At 41.1% G+C, this 14,136-nt stretch overlaps 1 protein-coding gene across 5 annotated transcripts in view; it reads right to left on the minus strand.

Annotated features, from left to right (window-relative positions):
* Positions 1-12,611, minus strand: part of LOC129625374 (ankyrin repeat domain-containing protein 26-like) — a 69,351-nt gene extending 56,740 nt beyond the window's left edge. For all 5 annotated transcript variants that reach the window (XM_055543610.1, XM_055543612.1, XM_055543611.1 and 2 more), the window contains exons 1-5: positions 12,139-12,611; positions 9,479-9,593; positions 9,144-9,317; positions 4,977-5,083; positions 359-426 (exon numbers count right to left, since the gene is read on the minus strand). In XM_055543610.1, the coding sequence (XP_055399585.1) occupies positions 359-426; positions 4,977-5,083; positions 9,144-9,317; positions 9,479-9,593; positions 12,139-12,368 (694 nt within the window). In that variant the 5' untranslated portion in view covers positions 12,369-12,611. The remainder of the gene's footprint in view (positions 1-358; positions 427-4,976; positions 5,084-9,143; positions 9,318-9,478; positions 9,594-12,138) is intronic.
* Between the last annotated feature and the right edge of the window lie 1,525 nt (positions 12,612-14,136).

The following is a 14,136-nucleotide window of genomic DNA, read 5'->3' on the forward strand; positions in this document are numbered from 1 at the left end:
TCATACTAACTTAAAAAGTTTTTTCTATCTACAAGAAAATCTAATACAGGATTTTAGGGGCCATGATTAAATACATGAATTTGTTTTAAGATAATACAGTCTCTGATTTTTTAAGTTTCCCTACAATTAACTTCTTTTTTTTTTTTAATTTTATTTTTAAACTTTACATAATTGTATTAGTTTTGTACAATTAACTTCTTAAACAATTCGGAATACTAGACTATTATGAAATTAATTTAAAAAATATACACATGAAATTACATATGCTTTTTCATTGTTCTTTCATCATTAAAAGTTGCTCATTCCTATTTTATCTATGGTAGAATCACCAAGAGTAGTTCATTGTCAGATGACTTACCTGGGTTGCTGTTTTCAGGAGGAGTTTTAGGTCTCTCTTCTTTATATTCAGAAATCAGTTGGCGAATGCTATGCATTAAAAATGTGATAATATTTTAATACCAATATGAAAAACAACTACCAAAGTCTTAGACTATTTCAGAAAATATCACAGATAATATCAAAACTTCAATTGTCCCATACATTTCAAGTTTCTAAGTTCTACAAACTTTTATTTAGCATGTAATTAAAGGAGAACGAAAAGGAAAATGAAGTACTCATGAACTAAGGGCAGTATAGCTCAGTAAAATAACTAGAGTTAACTTGGCATATGAAAACTCTCTTGAACTCGGAAATCCTAGCTCTGTAACCAACTGCTCGTCATTCTGGAGAAGTTACTTCTCAATTCAAAGTCTTCCTCTACATAACTGGGATCTTACTGCCTTATTTCACAGGGGATTAAGAGGCTTTACTGAGATAATATGCCCCCCAAAATGCTTGGAGAAACAGTCAAAGAATGGAATAATTTGGTCTAGACCTTTATTGCTGGAACTACTTTGGAATTCCAAATAAAATCTAACGTGTTTTTTCATACCTTTAACATTCAAGTGTTGCAGGAAACTGTTAGTTATGGTGATTAGCTGTTCTTTGTGGTTTGTAAGTTAGAGAATCTCAGCTATTATATAATTTGAACCTAAATTTATTTATAAAATACATAAACTCACTACATTAGATAACATAATTGTCTCCAATTATTGAAGCTAATTACACCAAGAGCAGAAAACTAATCACAATCAAGACCTGGCCTGGACCACTACTCTTCCTTCTCTACCTGCTCAAACTCTGAACCAGCAGATCTTTCTGAGAATGATGTCTAATCTCCACACTCATCTTCGTTTCACCTGGAAGACATAACCCTACTCTTGGAATGGATACTGGCAAGTCCTGGACAGGGATTCAGATCAGATCAGATCAGTCATTCAGTCGTGTCCGACTCTTTGCGACCCCATGAACCACAGCACGCCAGGCCTCCCTGTCCATCACCAACTCCTGGAGTTCACTCAGATTCACGTCCATCAAGTCAGTGATGCCATCCCGCCAAATCATCCTCTGTCGTCCCCTTCTCCTCCTGCCCCCAATCCCTCCCAGCATCAGAGTCTTTTCCAATGACTCAACTCTTCGCATGAGGTGGCCAAAGTACTGGAGTTTCAGCTTTAGCATCATTCCTTCCAAAGAAATACCAGGGCTGATCTCCTTTAGAATGGACTGGTTGGATCTCCTTGCTGTCCAAGGGACTCTCAAGAGTTTTCTCCAACACCACAGTTCAAAAGCATCAATTCTTCGGCGCTCAGCCTTCTTCACAGTCCAACTCTCACATCCATACATGACCACTGGAAAAACCATAGCCTTGACTAGACGAACCTTTGCTGGCAAAGTAATGTCTCTGCTTTTGAATATGCTATCTAGGTTGGTCATAACTTTCCTTCCAAGGAGTAAGTGTCTTTTAATTTCATGGCTGCAGTCACCATCTGCAGTGATTTTGGAGCCCAGAAAAATAAAGTCTGACACAGTTTCCACTGTTTCCCCATCTATTTCCCATGAAGTGATGGGACCGGATGCCATGATCTTCATTTTCTGAATGTTGAGCTTTAAGCCAACTTTTTCATTCTCCACTTTCACTTTCATCAAGAGGCTTTTTAGTTCCTCTTCACTTTCTGCCATAAGGGTGGTGTCATCTGCATATCTGAGGTTATTGATATTTCTCCCGGCAATCTTGATTCCAGCTTGTGTTTCTTCCAGTCCAGCGTTTCTCATGATGTACCCTGCATATAAGTTAAATAAACAGGGTGACAATATACAGCCTTGACGTACTCCTTTTCCTATTTGGAACCAGTCTGTTGTTCCAAGTCCAGTTCTAACTGTTGCCTCCTGACCTGCATACAGATTTCTCAAGAGGCAGATCAGGTGGTCTGGTATTTCCATCTCTTTCAGAATTTTCCAGTTTATTGTGATCCACACAGTCAAAGGCTTTGGCATAGTCAATAAAGCAGAAATAGATGTTTTTCTGGAACTCTCTTGCTTTTTCCATGATCCAGCGGATGTTGGCAAGTTGATCTCTGGTTCCTCTGCCTGTTCTAAAACCAGCTTGAACATCAGGAAGTTCACGGTTCACATATTGCTGAAGCCTGGCTTGGAGAATTTTGAGCATTACTTTACTAGAGTGTGAGATGAGTACAATTGTGCGGTAGTTTGAGCATTCTTTGGCATTGCCTTTCTTTGGGACAGGGCTTGCTGCTGCTGCTGCTGCTGCTAAGTCGCTTCAGTCGTGTCCGACTCTGTGCGACCCCAAAGACGACAGCCCAGCAGGCTCCACCTTCCCTGGGATTCTCCAGGCAAGAACACTGGAGTGGGTTGCCATTTCCTTCTCCAATGTATGAAAGTGAAAAGTGAAAGTGAAGTCGCTCAGTCTTCGACTTAGCGACCCCATGGACTGCAGCCTACCAGGCTCCTCTGTCCATGGGATTTTCCAGGCAAGAGTACTGGAGTGGGGTGCCATTACCTTCTCCAGGGACAGGGCTTACCTCGCTTAATTCCAACTAACTTACTTGAGACTTAGGGATTTCTGGTGAATGAGTTCCTTATGAGGCAGACTCTGAAAACAAGGGCTTCCCTTGTGGCTCAGCTGGTAAAGAATCCCAGTGCAATGCAGGAGACTGGAGTTCGATCCCTGGGTTGGGAAGATCCCCTGGAGAAGGGAAAGGCTGCCCACTCCAGTATTCTGACCTGGAGAATTCCATGGACTATATAGTCCATGGCTTCACAAAGAGTCGGACATGACTAAGGGACATTCACTTTCACTTCACTGAAAACATTTAAGGCTGAAGCACATATAAATCCTCTGGAAGATTTGCATTGTTATAGGAAACAGATCTCATGAGGGGCCAATCGTCATTATGGACTCTCAGGCAAGCTGGCACTCACTACTCTGGGAAGGATGACAGGGAACCTATGACCTAAGAAAAGGTGCCCCCCCGCACCAGGACAGAAAGCCACCTTGAGGTTCAGGTCTAGAAATAAAGGAGAAAGAGAAGTCTGCTCAATCCCTGCAGGAGCACTTGAACCTCCCTGACAGCCTAAAATGGTCCGCACTGGTATCTGCTAGCAGAAAAGATAAATAACAGCCTTAATGGACACCTCATTGTGAAGATCGAGGTTTAGATCTAGGCTTACACGTGGGCTCCACATAAGGTTTCTGAGTGTGGGGGGAGGCTAGAAGGCCCAGCTGCCAGAACTGGATGCTGGTGCTTTGCAACAGTGGCTGAGCTACAAACATACGTATGAGAACTAAGAAGTTGTCACTAATAACATCAGCATTCTTCTAAGAAAGTAATTTAAAGCAAAGAGTCATCCAAAAGACAAAATCAAGTCTTTTATGTTCAGTATGCAATTTTAAGGAAAAGTATATACAAAGTAGAGATTAAACAATTATTATAAAAGAATTAAGAAATTCAATATTGTGTTATAAGATAAACTAAAAAAGCAGAATCCATATTTTTAAAGCCAATAAAACTAATATGAAATCCCTCAGCGACTACAAGATCAGTGAAAAAAAAGAGAACAAGATGCATATGACATCAGTCAATATGATAAAGGAATATGAATCCTGCTATCTATTCCTGCTATATTCATCTCAGATATGCAGATGACATCACCCTTATGGCAGAAAGTGAAGAGGAGCTAAAAAGCCTCTTGATGAAGGTGAAAGTGGAGAGTGAACAAGTTGGCTTAAAGCTCAACATTCAGAAAACGAAGATCATGGTATCCGGTCCCATCACTTCATGGGAAACAGATGGGGAAACAGTGGAAACAGTGTCAGACTTTATTTTTCTGGGCTCCAAAATCACTGCAGATGGTGACTGCAGCCATGAAATTAAAAGACGCTTACTCCTTGGAAGGAAAGTTATGACCAACCTAGATAGCATATTCAAAAGCAGAGACATTACTTTGCCAACAAAGGTTCGTCTAGTCAAGGCTATGGTTTTTCCTGTGGTCATGTATGGATGTGAGAGTTGGACTGTGAAGAAGGCTGAGCGCCGAAGAATTGATGCTTTTGAACTGTGGTGTTGGAGAAAACTCTTGAGAGTCCCTTGGACAGCAAGGAGATCCAACCAGTCCATTCTAAAGGAGATCAGCCCTGGTATTTCTTTGGAAGGAATGATGCTAAAGCTGAAACTCCAGTACTTTGGCCACCTCATGCGAAGAGTTGAGTCATTGGAAAAGACTCTGATGCTGGGAGGGATTGGGGGCAGGAGGAGAAGGGGACGACAGAGGATGAGATGGCTGGATGGCATCACTGACTCGATGGACGTGAGTCTGAGTGAACTCCAGGAATTGGTGATGGACAGGGAGGCCTGGCGTGCTGTGGTTCATGGGGTTGCAAAGAGTCGGACACGACTGAGCGACTGATCTGATCTGATCTATTCCTGCTATATATTGTTGTTCATGATTCTCAGTCAGAATAACTGATTTTCTATCTGCCTAATGATGTGTTGATTACAAATTAGTCCTTTTACTAATTTAATCTTGATGTTACCACCTTAGAACAACACAAAGGTTTTTAAAAATAAAAAGAATGGTACCTTTGCATCTTATCAACCGCATGTATATTTGCTTCTTTCTTTGCTAAAAACTCCACCATTTGCTGTTTCCTTTCCCTCATAGCAAGTGACAGCGGTGTGAGGTCATCCTGTAAAATATGGAAAACCGTTTCTAATGTACACAGTTAACCTATTTCAAAGCTGAACTTTGAAATCGTGCAATAGATTCTCTGAACTTAAACACAGAATTCAGAAAGCAATTAAAAGGAAACCTTGTCCCCCTGTGCACCTTCTTTCTCTCGAAGATGCTCCTCCTCTGGGCCTTCCCTGGTGGTCCAGTGGCTAAGACTCCGGCTCCTAATGCAGCAGGTCCAGGTTCCATCCCTGGTCAGGGAACCAGATCCCACATGCCTCAACTAAAGATCCCATGTGCCACAATTAAGACCTGGTGCAGTCAAATATGTCTTTTTAAAAAATGATAAATAAAATGCTCCTCCTCTACCCCTTCAAAAGACGAACCACAGAGTCATTCTCTAACACTCACTTCCAACATTTACTGGTTTCAAGGATCTTTGCTCCTACCATACTATTTATCAGGGATATCATAGTATTCACTTGCTCTATTACTACTCTCAACACTCCTCCAGAGAGAATCAATTAACTACTAAATCAACAGCATATTTTAGGAACAATGCTGAGGCAGAAATATATATTATTATCTGTAGCATGTATAACCGATCCAAGGATGATGATGAGTAACCTCACAAGGTTTACAGACATTCCAATGGGAATATTATTCTCTATATGAATATGCAAAGAGTTTTTTTTTTTCCCCAAAAACACCAACTAATAATTTCTACTTTGAAAAATTCAATCTCATTCTTAAGAAATTCTTTTAAAATATGAAATCAATTACAGATTAATTAGAGTGTCTCTAAAATCTTGAAATTATTATCAAAATAAACTATAAAACAAGAATTGGAAACTCAAATGTTTATGGAGGGAAAGTTGGTGACCTGAGTAAGTGAAAAAGCCAGGTAAGGCCAGCAAACCCGAGAACACATGCTCCGTACAGAAGGGGCAGCCTCTGCATGCTGACCAAACAGTAGAATGGGCTCAAGGGGGACCAGGTTTGGTTCTTTGAGAAGCCTGAAATGCAGACCTCTGCATGAGTCTCCTAAATTTTAAATGTTGACTCAATTTGCGGAGGTAAATTAAACATATCCAAGGGCCATGCTTGGTCAATGGCCCATTTGTGGTTTGACGTTTGCTGTTCCCAAACAGGTGGGAATAAAGCAAGTATTTGTATGTGAAACCGTACCTTCTTCATATCATGTGTTTCACAAAAAGTAGGCCCACCACATTATAAAAATTGCTATTAAGGCTCATAATTCAATTAAACATAATTTTTTTAAAAATCATAATTCCACTTCAAGAATGTTTCCACTGCCTGTTGAAACTACAATCTATCTCCAGAATTCCTCCAGATTGTTAATCAAGTGGATATTGAGTTCCTAAGACTGCTTAAACTAAATCATCAAAACAATTCCCATCTATACTGTTACTAACTTCATGGGTTTTGATATTTAAAGCTCTCATTTTGCTTATGCCAGAGCTCAGCGAATCTAACAGACACACTGGAAGAGTCTGTCCTGCAGCTGACACCAAAAGAAGGCTCATGAGTTACTATTACTGTAATCAGGAAAACCCTGTTGGTAACAAACATCTGTTGACCTAATGACCTGGATGAAAACAGAAGGTGCAAAATCCTGAAAGGGTCAGACTCTACAGATGAACTGACTTCACCATGAGCAAATCTCTGAACTGAGTGCGACTGAATAATTAGTGGTTGGAAGGAAAAGGAGCTATCATTCAAGCCAATAGATATTGCCAATAATATTCCTTTTAACTTCTTAATCACACAGGCAGAGAAAAAGTCAGGTTAATACTGTTGCAAAGGAAGGAGCTAATGGAAGTAGCTAGCATTGATCAACTCCAACTCTTGTAGAGATTACTTATTTTTGAGATAGGTGCATTTAGAAATTACACTTATTCAGTCCACAGTTCTTCACCACAGATCGTGTCAGAATCTCAAGGAAACAGTTCTAAATACACACGTCCAGGCCTTCCTCGATTTATTCCATCAAAATCTTCAGGGAACAGCTTAGGCTTGTAAATTTTTTTTATAAGTTTTCCCAAGTGATTGTGGTTTTCACCAGCACAATCTAGCCAAGAATTAGCACAGGAACCACTCCAGTCTCATCTCTTACCCACAGGGCCAATTCCTTCTCTTACTTGAGGATTTGAATAAAAAAGAAAAGTGTAAGAGGTATAAGTCATCAAAACAGCAGGTAAACACTGGTAGAACAGGGACTACTGCTGCTGCTGCTAAGTCGCTTCAGTCATGTCGGACTCTGTGTGACCCCATAGATGGCAGCCCACCAGGCTCCTCCATCTGTGGGATTCTCCAGGCAAGAGTACTGGAGTGGGGTGCCATTGCCTTCTCCAGAGCAGGGACTAGTAAATTCAAAAGGCAACCTGATCTCATTATTTATAAACTACTTACTTTCCATCAAGACATTCTAGACTGGAGAGCAGAGTCTAGACTCTTACCTAAGTGGCTGTTTCTGCCAGAATAGGATAAGATGTCAGTTAATTCTTTGTTCTCTCTTACTTCCCTCTTAATCACCACCTGTTCACTGCCAGTCTGATTTCCTCAAATTCTTCCTAAAATTGATATATAGGCTACTATACCATCCACTCACACTCTTTCTCAAAATAACAACTATTATCCCTGAAAACTGAAAAGCAGCTTACAGAAATATATAAACTGAAGGAAAAAAAGACAAAAACAAAAATCTCAGGACGTCTGTGGTGGTCCAATGGCTGGGTCTCCAGGCTGCCAGTGTAGGAACCTGGGTTCAATCCCTGGTCAAGAAACCAGATTCTGCATGGTGAAACTAAGACTCAGCACAGCCAAATAAATAAATATTAAAAAAAAGAAAAAAAAAACCTCTTTTTGGCATTTCCCAACGGCCAAAATTCCAACTTGACCTATATTTTTCACCTGCTCTCACCTTCTCCCTCTTCCTTTACTTTCTTAAGCCTTGGGCAAAAAGAGAGAAATCATTTTTATATAAATCATTTTTTTCATAAAATAGGAATTTGTTAACAACAGCGAGATGTCTATTATGTTGTAAAATATTTATGTTATGTTTGAGTTTTAAGACAAAGTCTATTTCTAAGGCAAATTTTGCTTTACTGTGTTTTTATGCCAATCAAAAAAATTTCAGTGGGGGGCAGTATTTGGAAAGCTTTACCTTTAACAAGTGCAGTGTTACCACAAATATCTGCCATAAACACATGAATGAATGCTTAACTCTCTAATACTTCTTCAGAAATATGTATAAAGTGAAATCTTAAGACAATTAAGTTCTTTCAAAATATTTTAACTCAGGGAAGGCTGCAGCTTCCAAACACGGAAAACTGAGCCCACCTGTGAGAGTGGGGAGAGTTCCTGGCGGGGCTGCAGCTGCAGGACGTCACGTGTGCCCTGGAGAAAGAGCAGGAGGGGCGGCTTCGCCATCACCAGCTCCACGCGCACAGCTGCGACCCCACCAAGCAGCTCCCCGGGGCTGAGCGCGGGAGACCCTGAGGTGTACATCGTGAACCAAGCGGTCACCAGCACAAGTGAACGCCCTTGCTAGGAGTCAAACATGACCTGACTCTCTTGGCCAGATCTCAGAACCAGGGTCCTGGAGGGCTCAGGGCTCCAGGCCTGCTGCCTCCCAGGCCCACTTGCACTCACCCGGCTCCCCCTCATGGGCACTGGGTCTCCTTCCTCCTCCCACCCACCCCCAGGGGCACCCATTCCCTGAGCCCCTGGAAGCAGCCACTCCTCACATCACTTCACTCCCCCCAGGCCTTCATCATTTGTGGGCTCTGAGTCTACCACCCACTCCCGGGCACGTTCTGATGGGAAATCTTCCTTCTGGGGTAGACGGCTGGCTGGGAGACAGAGCTTTGTCCTTTCTGTGGACACAGACATACATCCCCCACCCCTGCATTGGCCTTGGAGTTGTTTCCATGGTAACAGGGCTTGATGGACACTATTCAGTTTACCTATTTACATACTGTTATAAATAAAACAGTTGTAGATTTAAAAAATGCTTCACAAATATTTTGTAAATAAAGTTAGTTGAGTTATACCTTGTTCCTGGCTTCTATATTGGCGTCGTAGGAAAGCAGCTTTGCTGCGAGTGATATATTCTGGCAAAAGACAGCATAGTGGAGAGCGGTGTTCCCACTGACGTCCATGACATTTGGGTCGGCACCATGCTCCAGCAGAAGAGTCGCACACTCCTCTTCTTGGCATTCTACGGCCTGCCAGTGTTGTGCCAAGAAATAGAGTGTAAATTCTAGGAATTCAAAGTAAACAGTCCACAAGCTTCACCGGTTTGCTATATCTAAATGAGATGAATTCACTTTAGTCTCAGTAGTTAGATCACATCCACCTTGTGTGGACACGGTTCGCTGCCCCATACCTTCATCAGCGCTGTCCTGTTTTCATTGTCACAGAGGTTAAGCAGGCATTTTCTCTCCAGGAGCAGAGTGACCACCGCTGAATGGCCATTGGCACAGGCCAAGTGGAGCGCAGTCCTATGAAAGCAAGGGGAGTTTTCAGGAAACTGTAGTGTTACTGTTTCAAAACAAACAATTGTTCCTGTGATTGAAAACATTCAATAGCATGCTATTCCTATCGCTCTAAAACAAATATTTCATTTCCTTCTGGAGAAAGAACATTATATATTAGTTTTAGCTCTTCTGACCACATTAATGAAAGAACTTACTTGAATACAATAAGCATGACCTCGAGATTCAGCTCAACTTCAGTTTGAATTTGACTTGCACTCTGTCACTTATTAGCTGTCGCTCACCCTCTCTGTACCTCAATTTCCTCATTAACATAATGGAGAGAGAGTAGTATTTATCTCACAGAACACTACCACGATGCTAAATGAGATCCAAGGAAAGGATTTAGAACCACTCCTCACACAGATAACGGCTCAGTAATTGCTAAGTAATATTATCATACTTATTACTATTATCTTACAAGGACAACATCTCAATAAAGTCAAAGGTTATTACACATCCTTTGCAAATACGTTTTGAATATTAGAGACAACATTGTACTTCGCTGATTTTAATATCCTCATTTTATTACTTTTGAACGTCTCTGACATTGGGATGAAATTTATAATTCACGTCTTTACAGCTATAATTGGTAGCATTTTTGTTTATTTCTCATTTTTCCTCTTCATCTAATTACCGTAAGGTCTTTTTTTCTAAGGTTGAAGTATAGATGATGTATATTGTATATTATTATATTTTATAGGTAGACAACATAGTGATTCACAATTTTTAAAGGTTATACTCCATTTAAAGTTATTAAAAGATATAGCTATATTCTCTATGTTGTATAATATATCCTTATAGCTTGCAGGATTTTAATTCCCCCACCAGGGATCCAACCCCAGGCCCACAGTAGAGAGTCTTAACCACTGGACTGCCAGGGAATTCCCAAGATTCCCTTGACTTCTGAAAAGGCTGAAAGTTGTCAGAGGATACTAGTCCCAAAAGAATTCTAAAAAAAAGTTATAAATGAGAAATTCTTATCTGTGCCACATTCCTATTAGGGCCAGAAAGACAAGCCCTGTCTACTATTCTGACTTCCCTCAGACAGCTTGATCTACAGAGAGTTGTAAGTTTTTTGTTTGTTAAATCAACCTCCATATTTCTTTTTCCTTTTTTTTTTTTTTGGTGCCGAAACTCAGGAAACTCCAGAATTCTTGCTTTTGAAATCATTCTTAGAAAGGTCTTTGGGGTGGGAGGGAGGCTCAGGACTAAGAGTATATATGTATACTTAACAACTGATTTGTTGTTTAGCAGATGTTGTTTAGCAGAAAGCAACACAACATTGTAAAGCAATTATTCTCCAATTAAAAAAAAAATTAAGGTTAAGAACCAGTAGAAATAGAAAAAAAAAGGTCTCTGTCAGCACACACACAAAACATGTATAAATAGGAATTTGTGTTTTCTTCTGGTACTTTTCTCACTGTGCATATTTAAAATTTTTGATCCACACTCCATCTGAAGCTTTTTTGTGAGATAAAAATCTAGTTACTTTTCTTTAAATAGTTACCAGGTTATTTCTCCACCATCTACACATAATTTATCTTTTCTAATAGAAAATATCACCAGTATCAAGTTCTAAATTCTTACATATATTTGGGTGTTTGGGTAGTTTATATTCTGTTCCATTCATTTATCTATCTTTTCAGTTGTTAGTAAATTAATATTTTGTGGGCACTTACAGCACATTTTGACATCTAGAAGGGCAAATCTTCGTCTACTATACAAAACTTTTAATTTCATCACAACAATTAAAGACAGCATATGTAACCCAAAATCTTTAAAACCAAAATATGTTGATTTGGTTTAAATATTGAAAGACCATACATCCTAAGAAAATGTCTTCCTATTCAAGGACACAGCCAGCTCCCTACTTCAAAGCTGCTGAGGTCCTTCAGCAAAGAAAATATATACCTAGGCATACACTGATATAAAACAGATATTGAATTGTATCTTAAAAATTTTTAATCCAGGAGTTGATCTGGCATGGGAGTTATTTTGTTCACTATGCAGTTTTCTATAATATATAACCTTAAGTTATAAAAATGTGTACATTAAAAATAAGATGCTAACAACATCAGAAATCTGTCCCCTGCCATGATCCACAATAGGCGATCCTATATAAAGAAGTATTTTCATAAATCATATGAGAAAAAATGTGAGAGCCAGGAGATTCCAGATTTCTTGAAAGCTATATAACTTAAGAGCTCTTACTCATGAGTACATCATGCTAACCCATGCATAATAACAAATAAAAAGGAAGATGAAGAAGGGGAAAAAAGATACTATTTATGTTTCATTTCATTACTCTGATTACCGACATTCAGTTAAATGACTTCAAAACTTATCAGTAAAGTGCTCTATAAGGGAAATTATAAGTGGGTCCTAAATGAGCTAAGCCTTTTTGCTGCCTATAAAGTCTGCAGGGCGCTGGATCCCAGGAAGGTGTCCACGAGCCTTGGAGAGGAAACACACAGGAGGGACCTCTGCCAGGCCCTTCCACCCCGCTTACCTGTTCATCTTGTCCCTGTCGTTCAGGCCATTCTTCCCTAGCAACAGAATCTGCTGCACTTTGGCTACGTTCCCTACAATGGCAGCTTTGTGGATCTTTCCGAGGTCCTTGTCTCGGATGCGATACCCGGGCTGGAGGTTGATTCTATGACCGCCGTCTCTCCCCGGACTGATGGAGGAGCCTAAGGGCGACTCGCCCTTCTTACTCCCGAAGCCAAAAATCTTCTTCATCACAGAGCCCACGGGCTTCAAACACACCTCACCTCTCCCTCGGCTCTTCACTGTCCCCGAAACCCAATACTAATGCTACAGATAAGCCTAAGCAGTTCCCCCACAATATCCCAGTTGGGAAGCTCCGCGGTTTCCAATCTTTCAGTCCAGAAAGAGTCGTAGCTAAGCGACACCGCTAAACACAGTGCGCCTGCGCGCCTCGGAAGCGGGCGTTCCCGGGTGTAAGCACAGAGACTTATCGAGCCATACTGCCCAGTGCGCATGTGCTAGGCCCGGAGGCTCAAATCTGAGATTGACTGTGGGCGGTGCTAGGCACTTTTCAATCAACTGTGCCAGTTGGCTAAGCGTTTCCGGATGCTTAACAAAAGCAGGTGAGAAAAAACAAGAGCAGGTGAGAAAGGCGTTTTTGCTGGAGAGGTGAGGAGCTTCAGGATGCTGAAAGCCTGTCCCCCAGAGCTTTTTTAGGGCTCTTCTAAAAAACAACAACAACAACTCTACATCTACTTACCCATCAGCTTATTTATTCCTTTCCACATCTCTCTTGGACCAGCGAAATTTAGCAAGTGTAACTACAGAAAACTGTTTTCATAGTTCCAGAAATTGTGGTAACAGGTATTATCACGTGCAAATTTAGGGGAAACCAACTCCCAGGTTCATGGGAAATAGATGGAGAAACAGTGGAAATAGTGTCAGACTTTATTTTTCTGGGCTCCAAAATCACTGCAGGTGCTGACTGCAGCCATGAAATTAAAAGACGCTTACTCCTTGGAAGCAAAGTTATGACCAACCTAGATAGCATATTGAAAAGCAGAGACATTACTTGGCCAACAAAGGTCCGTCTAGTCAAGGCTATGGTTTTTCCAGTGGTCATGTATGGATGTGAGAGTTGGACTGTGAAGAAAGCCGAGTGCCAAAGAATTGATGCTTTTGAACTGTGGTGTTGGAGAAGACTCTTGAGAGTCCCTTGGACTGCAAGGAGATCCAACCAGTCCATTCTGAAGGAGATCAGGCCTGGGATTTCTTTGGAAGGAATGATGGTAAAGCTGAAACTCCAGTACTTTGGCCACCTCATGCGAAGAGTTGAGTCATTGGAAAAGACTCTGATACTGGGAGGGATTGGGGGCAGGAGGAGAAGGGGACGACAGAGGATGAGATGGCTGGATGGCATCACTGACTCGATAGCCGTGAGTCTGAATGAACTCCAGGAGTTGGTGATGGACAGGGAGGCCTGGCGTGCTGCGATTCATGGGGTCGCAGAGTCGGACACGACTGAGCGACTGAACTGAACTGAACTCAGCTTCTCCAGATGAAACGAAACCGCGTTTCTGCATCCCTCTGATCCTCCATCTACACATTTTCTTCATTTTAATTTTTTGCTTTTATCTTCCCCAAATCTTTAATCAACCTGTCAGGTGAGTGTATGCTCCTCGGTTCTTTGTCTCGACACAACAAAGATTTGGAGTGACAGACGTTAAAGCCCCCTCGGAGTGTCTCAGCTCTCGGCTGTTTAGCTCGTGTTTTTTTTCTTCCCCCTGGGCCTGCCCTATGCAAATGGGGCTTAGTCAGGAGTGCTGTTCTACCTGAAGCCCTCACCCAAGTCCTCGGACCTTCCTTTGACCTTCCTTTGTTCTATTTTCGCGGGCTTCTCCATTGTTTTTTAGCCACCGCCATTTTGGACTCCTTTTCCCTATTCTAACTAGCTAACAAACCCAGGATTTATTTTGGAGCACAGTGTAACATTTGAGAACTTTTTAAAAAAATGATCATT

The sequence above is a fragment of the Bubalus kerabau genome, chromosome 13, assembly GCF_029407905.1.
Source record: "Bubalus kerabau isolate K-KA32 ecotype Philippines breed swamp buffalo chromosome 13, PCC_UOA_SB_1v2, whole genome shotgun sequence".
Lineage (NCBI taxonomy): Eukaryota > Metazoa > Chordata > Mammalia > Artiodactyla > Bovidae > Bubalus > Bubalus kerabau.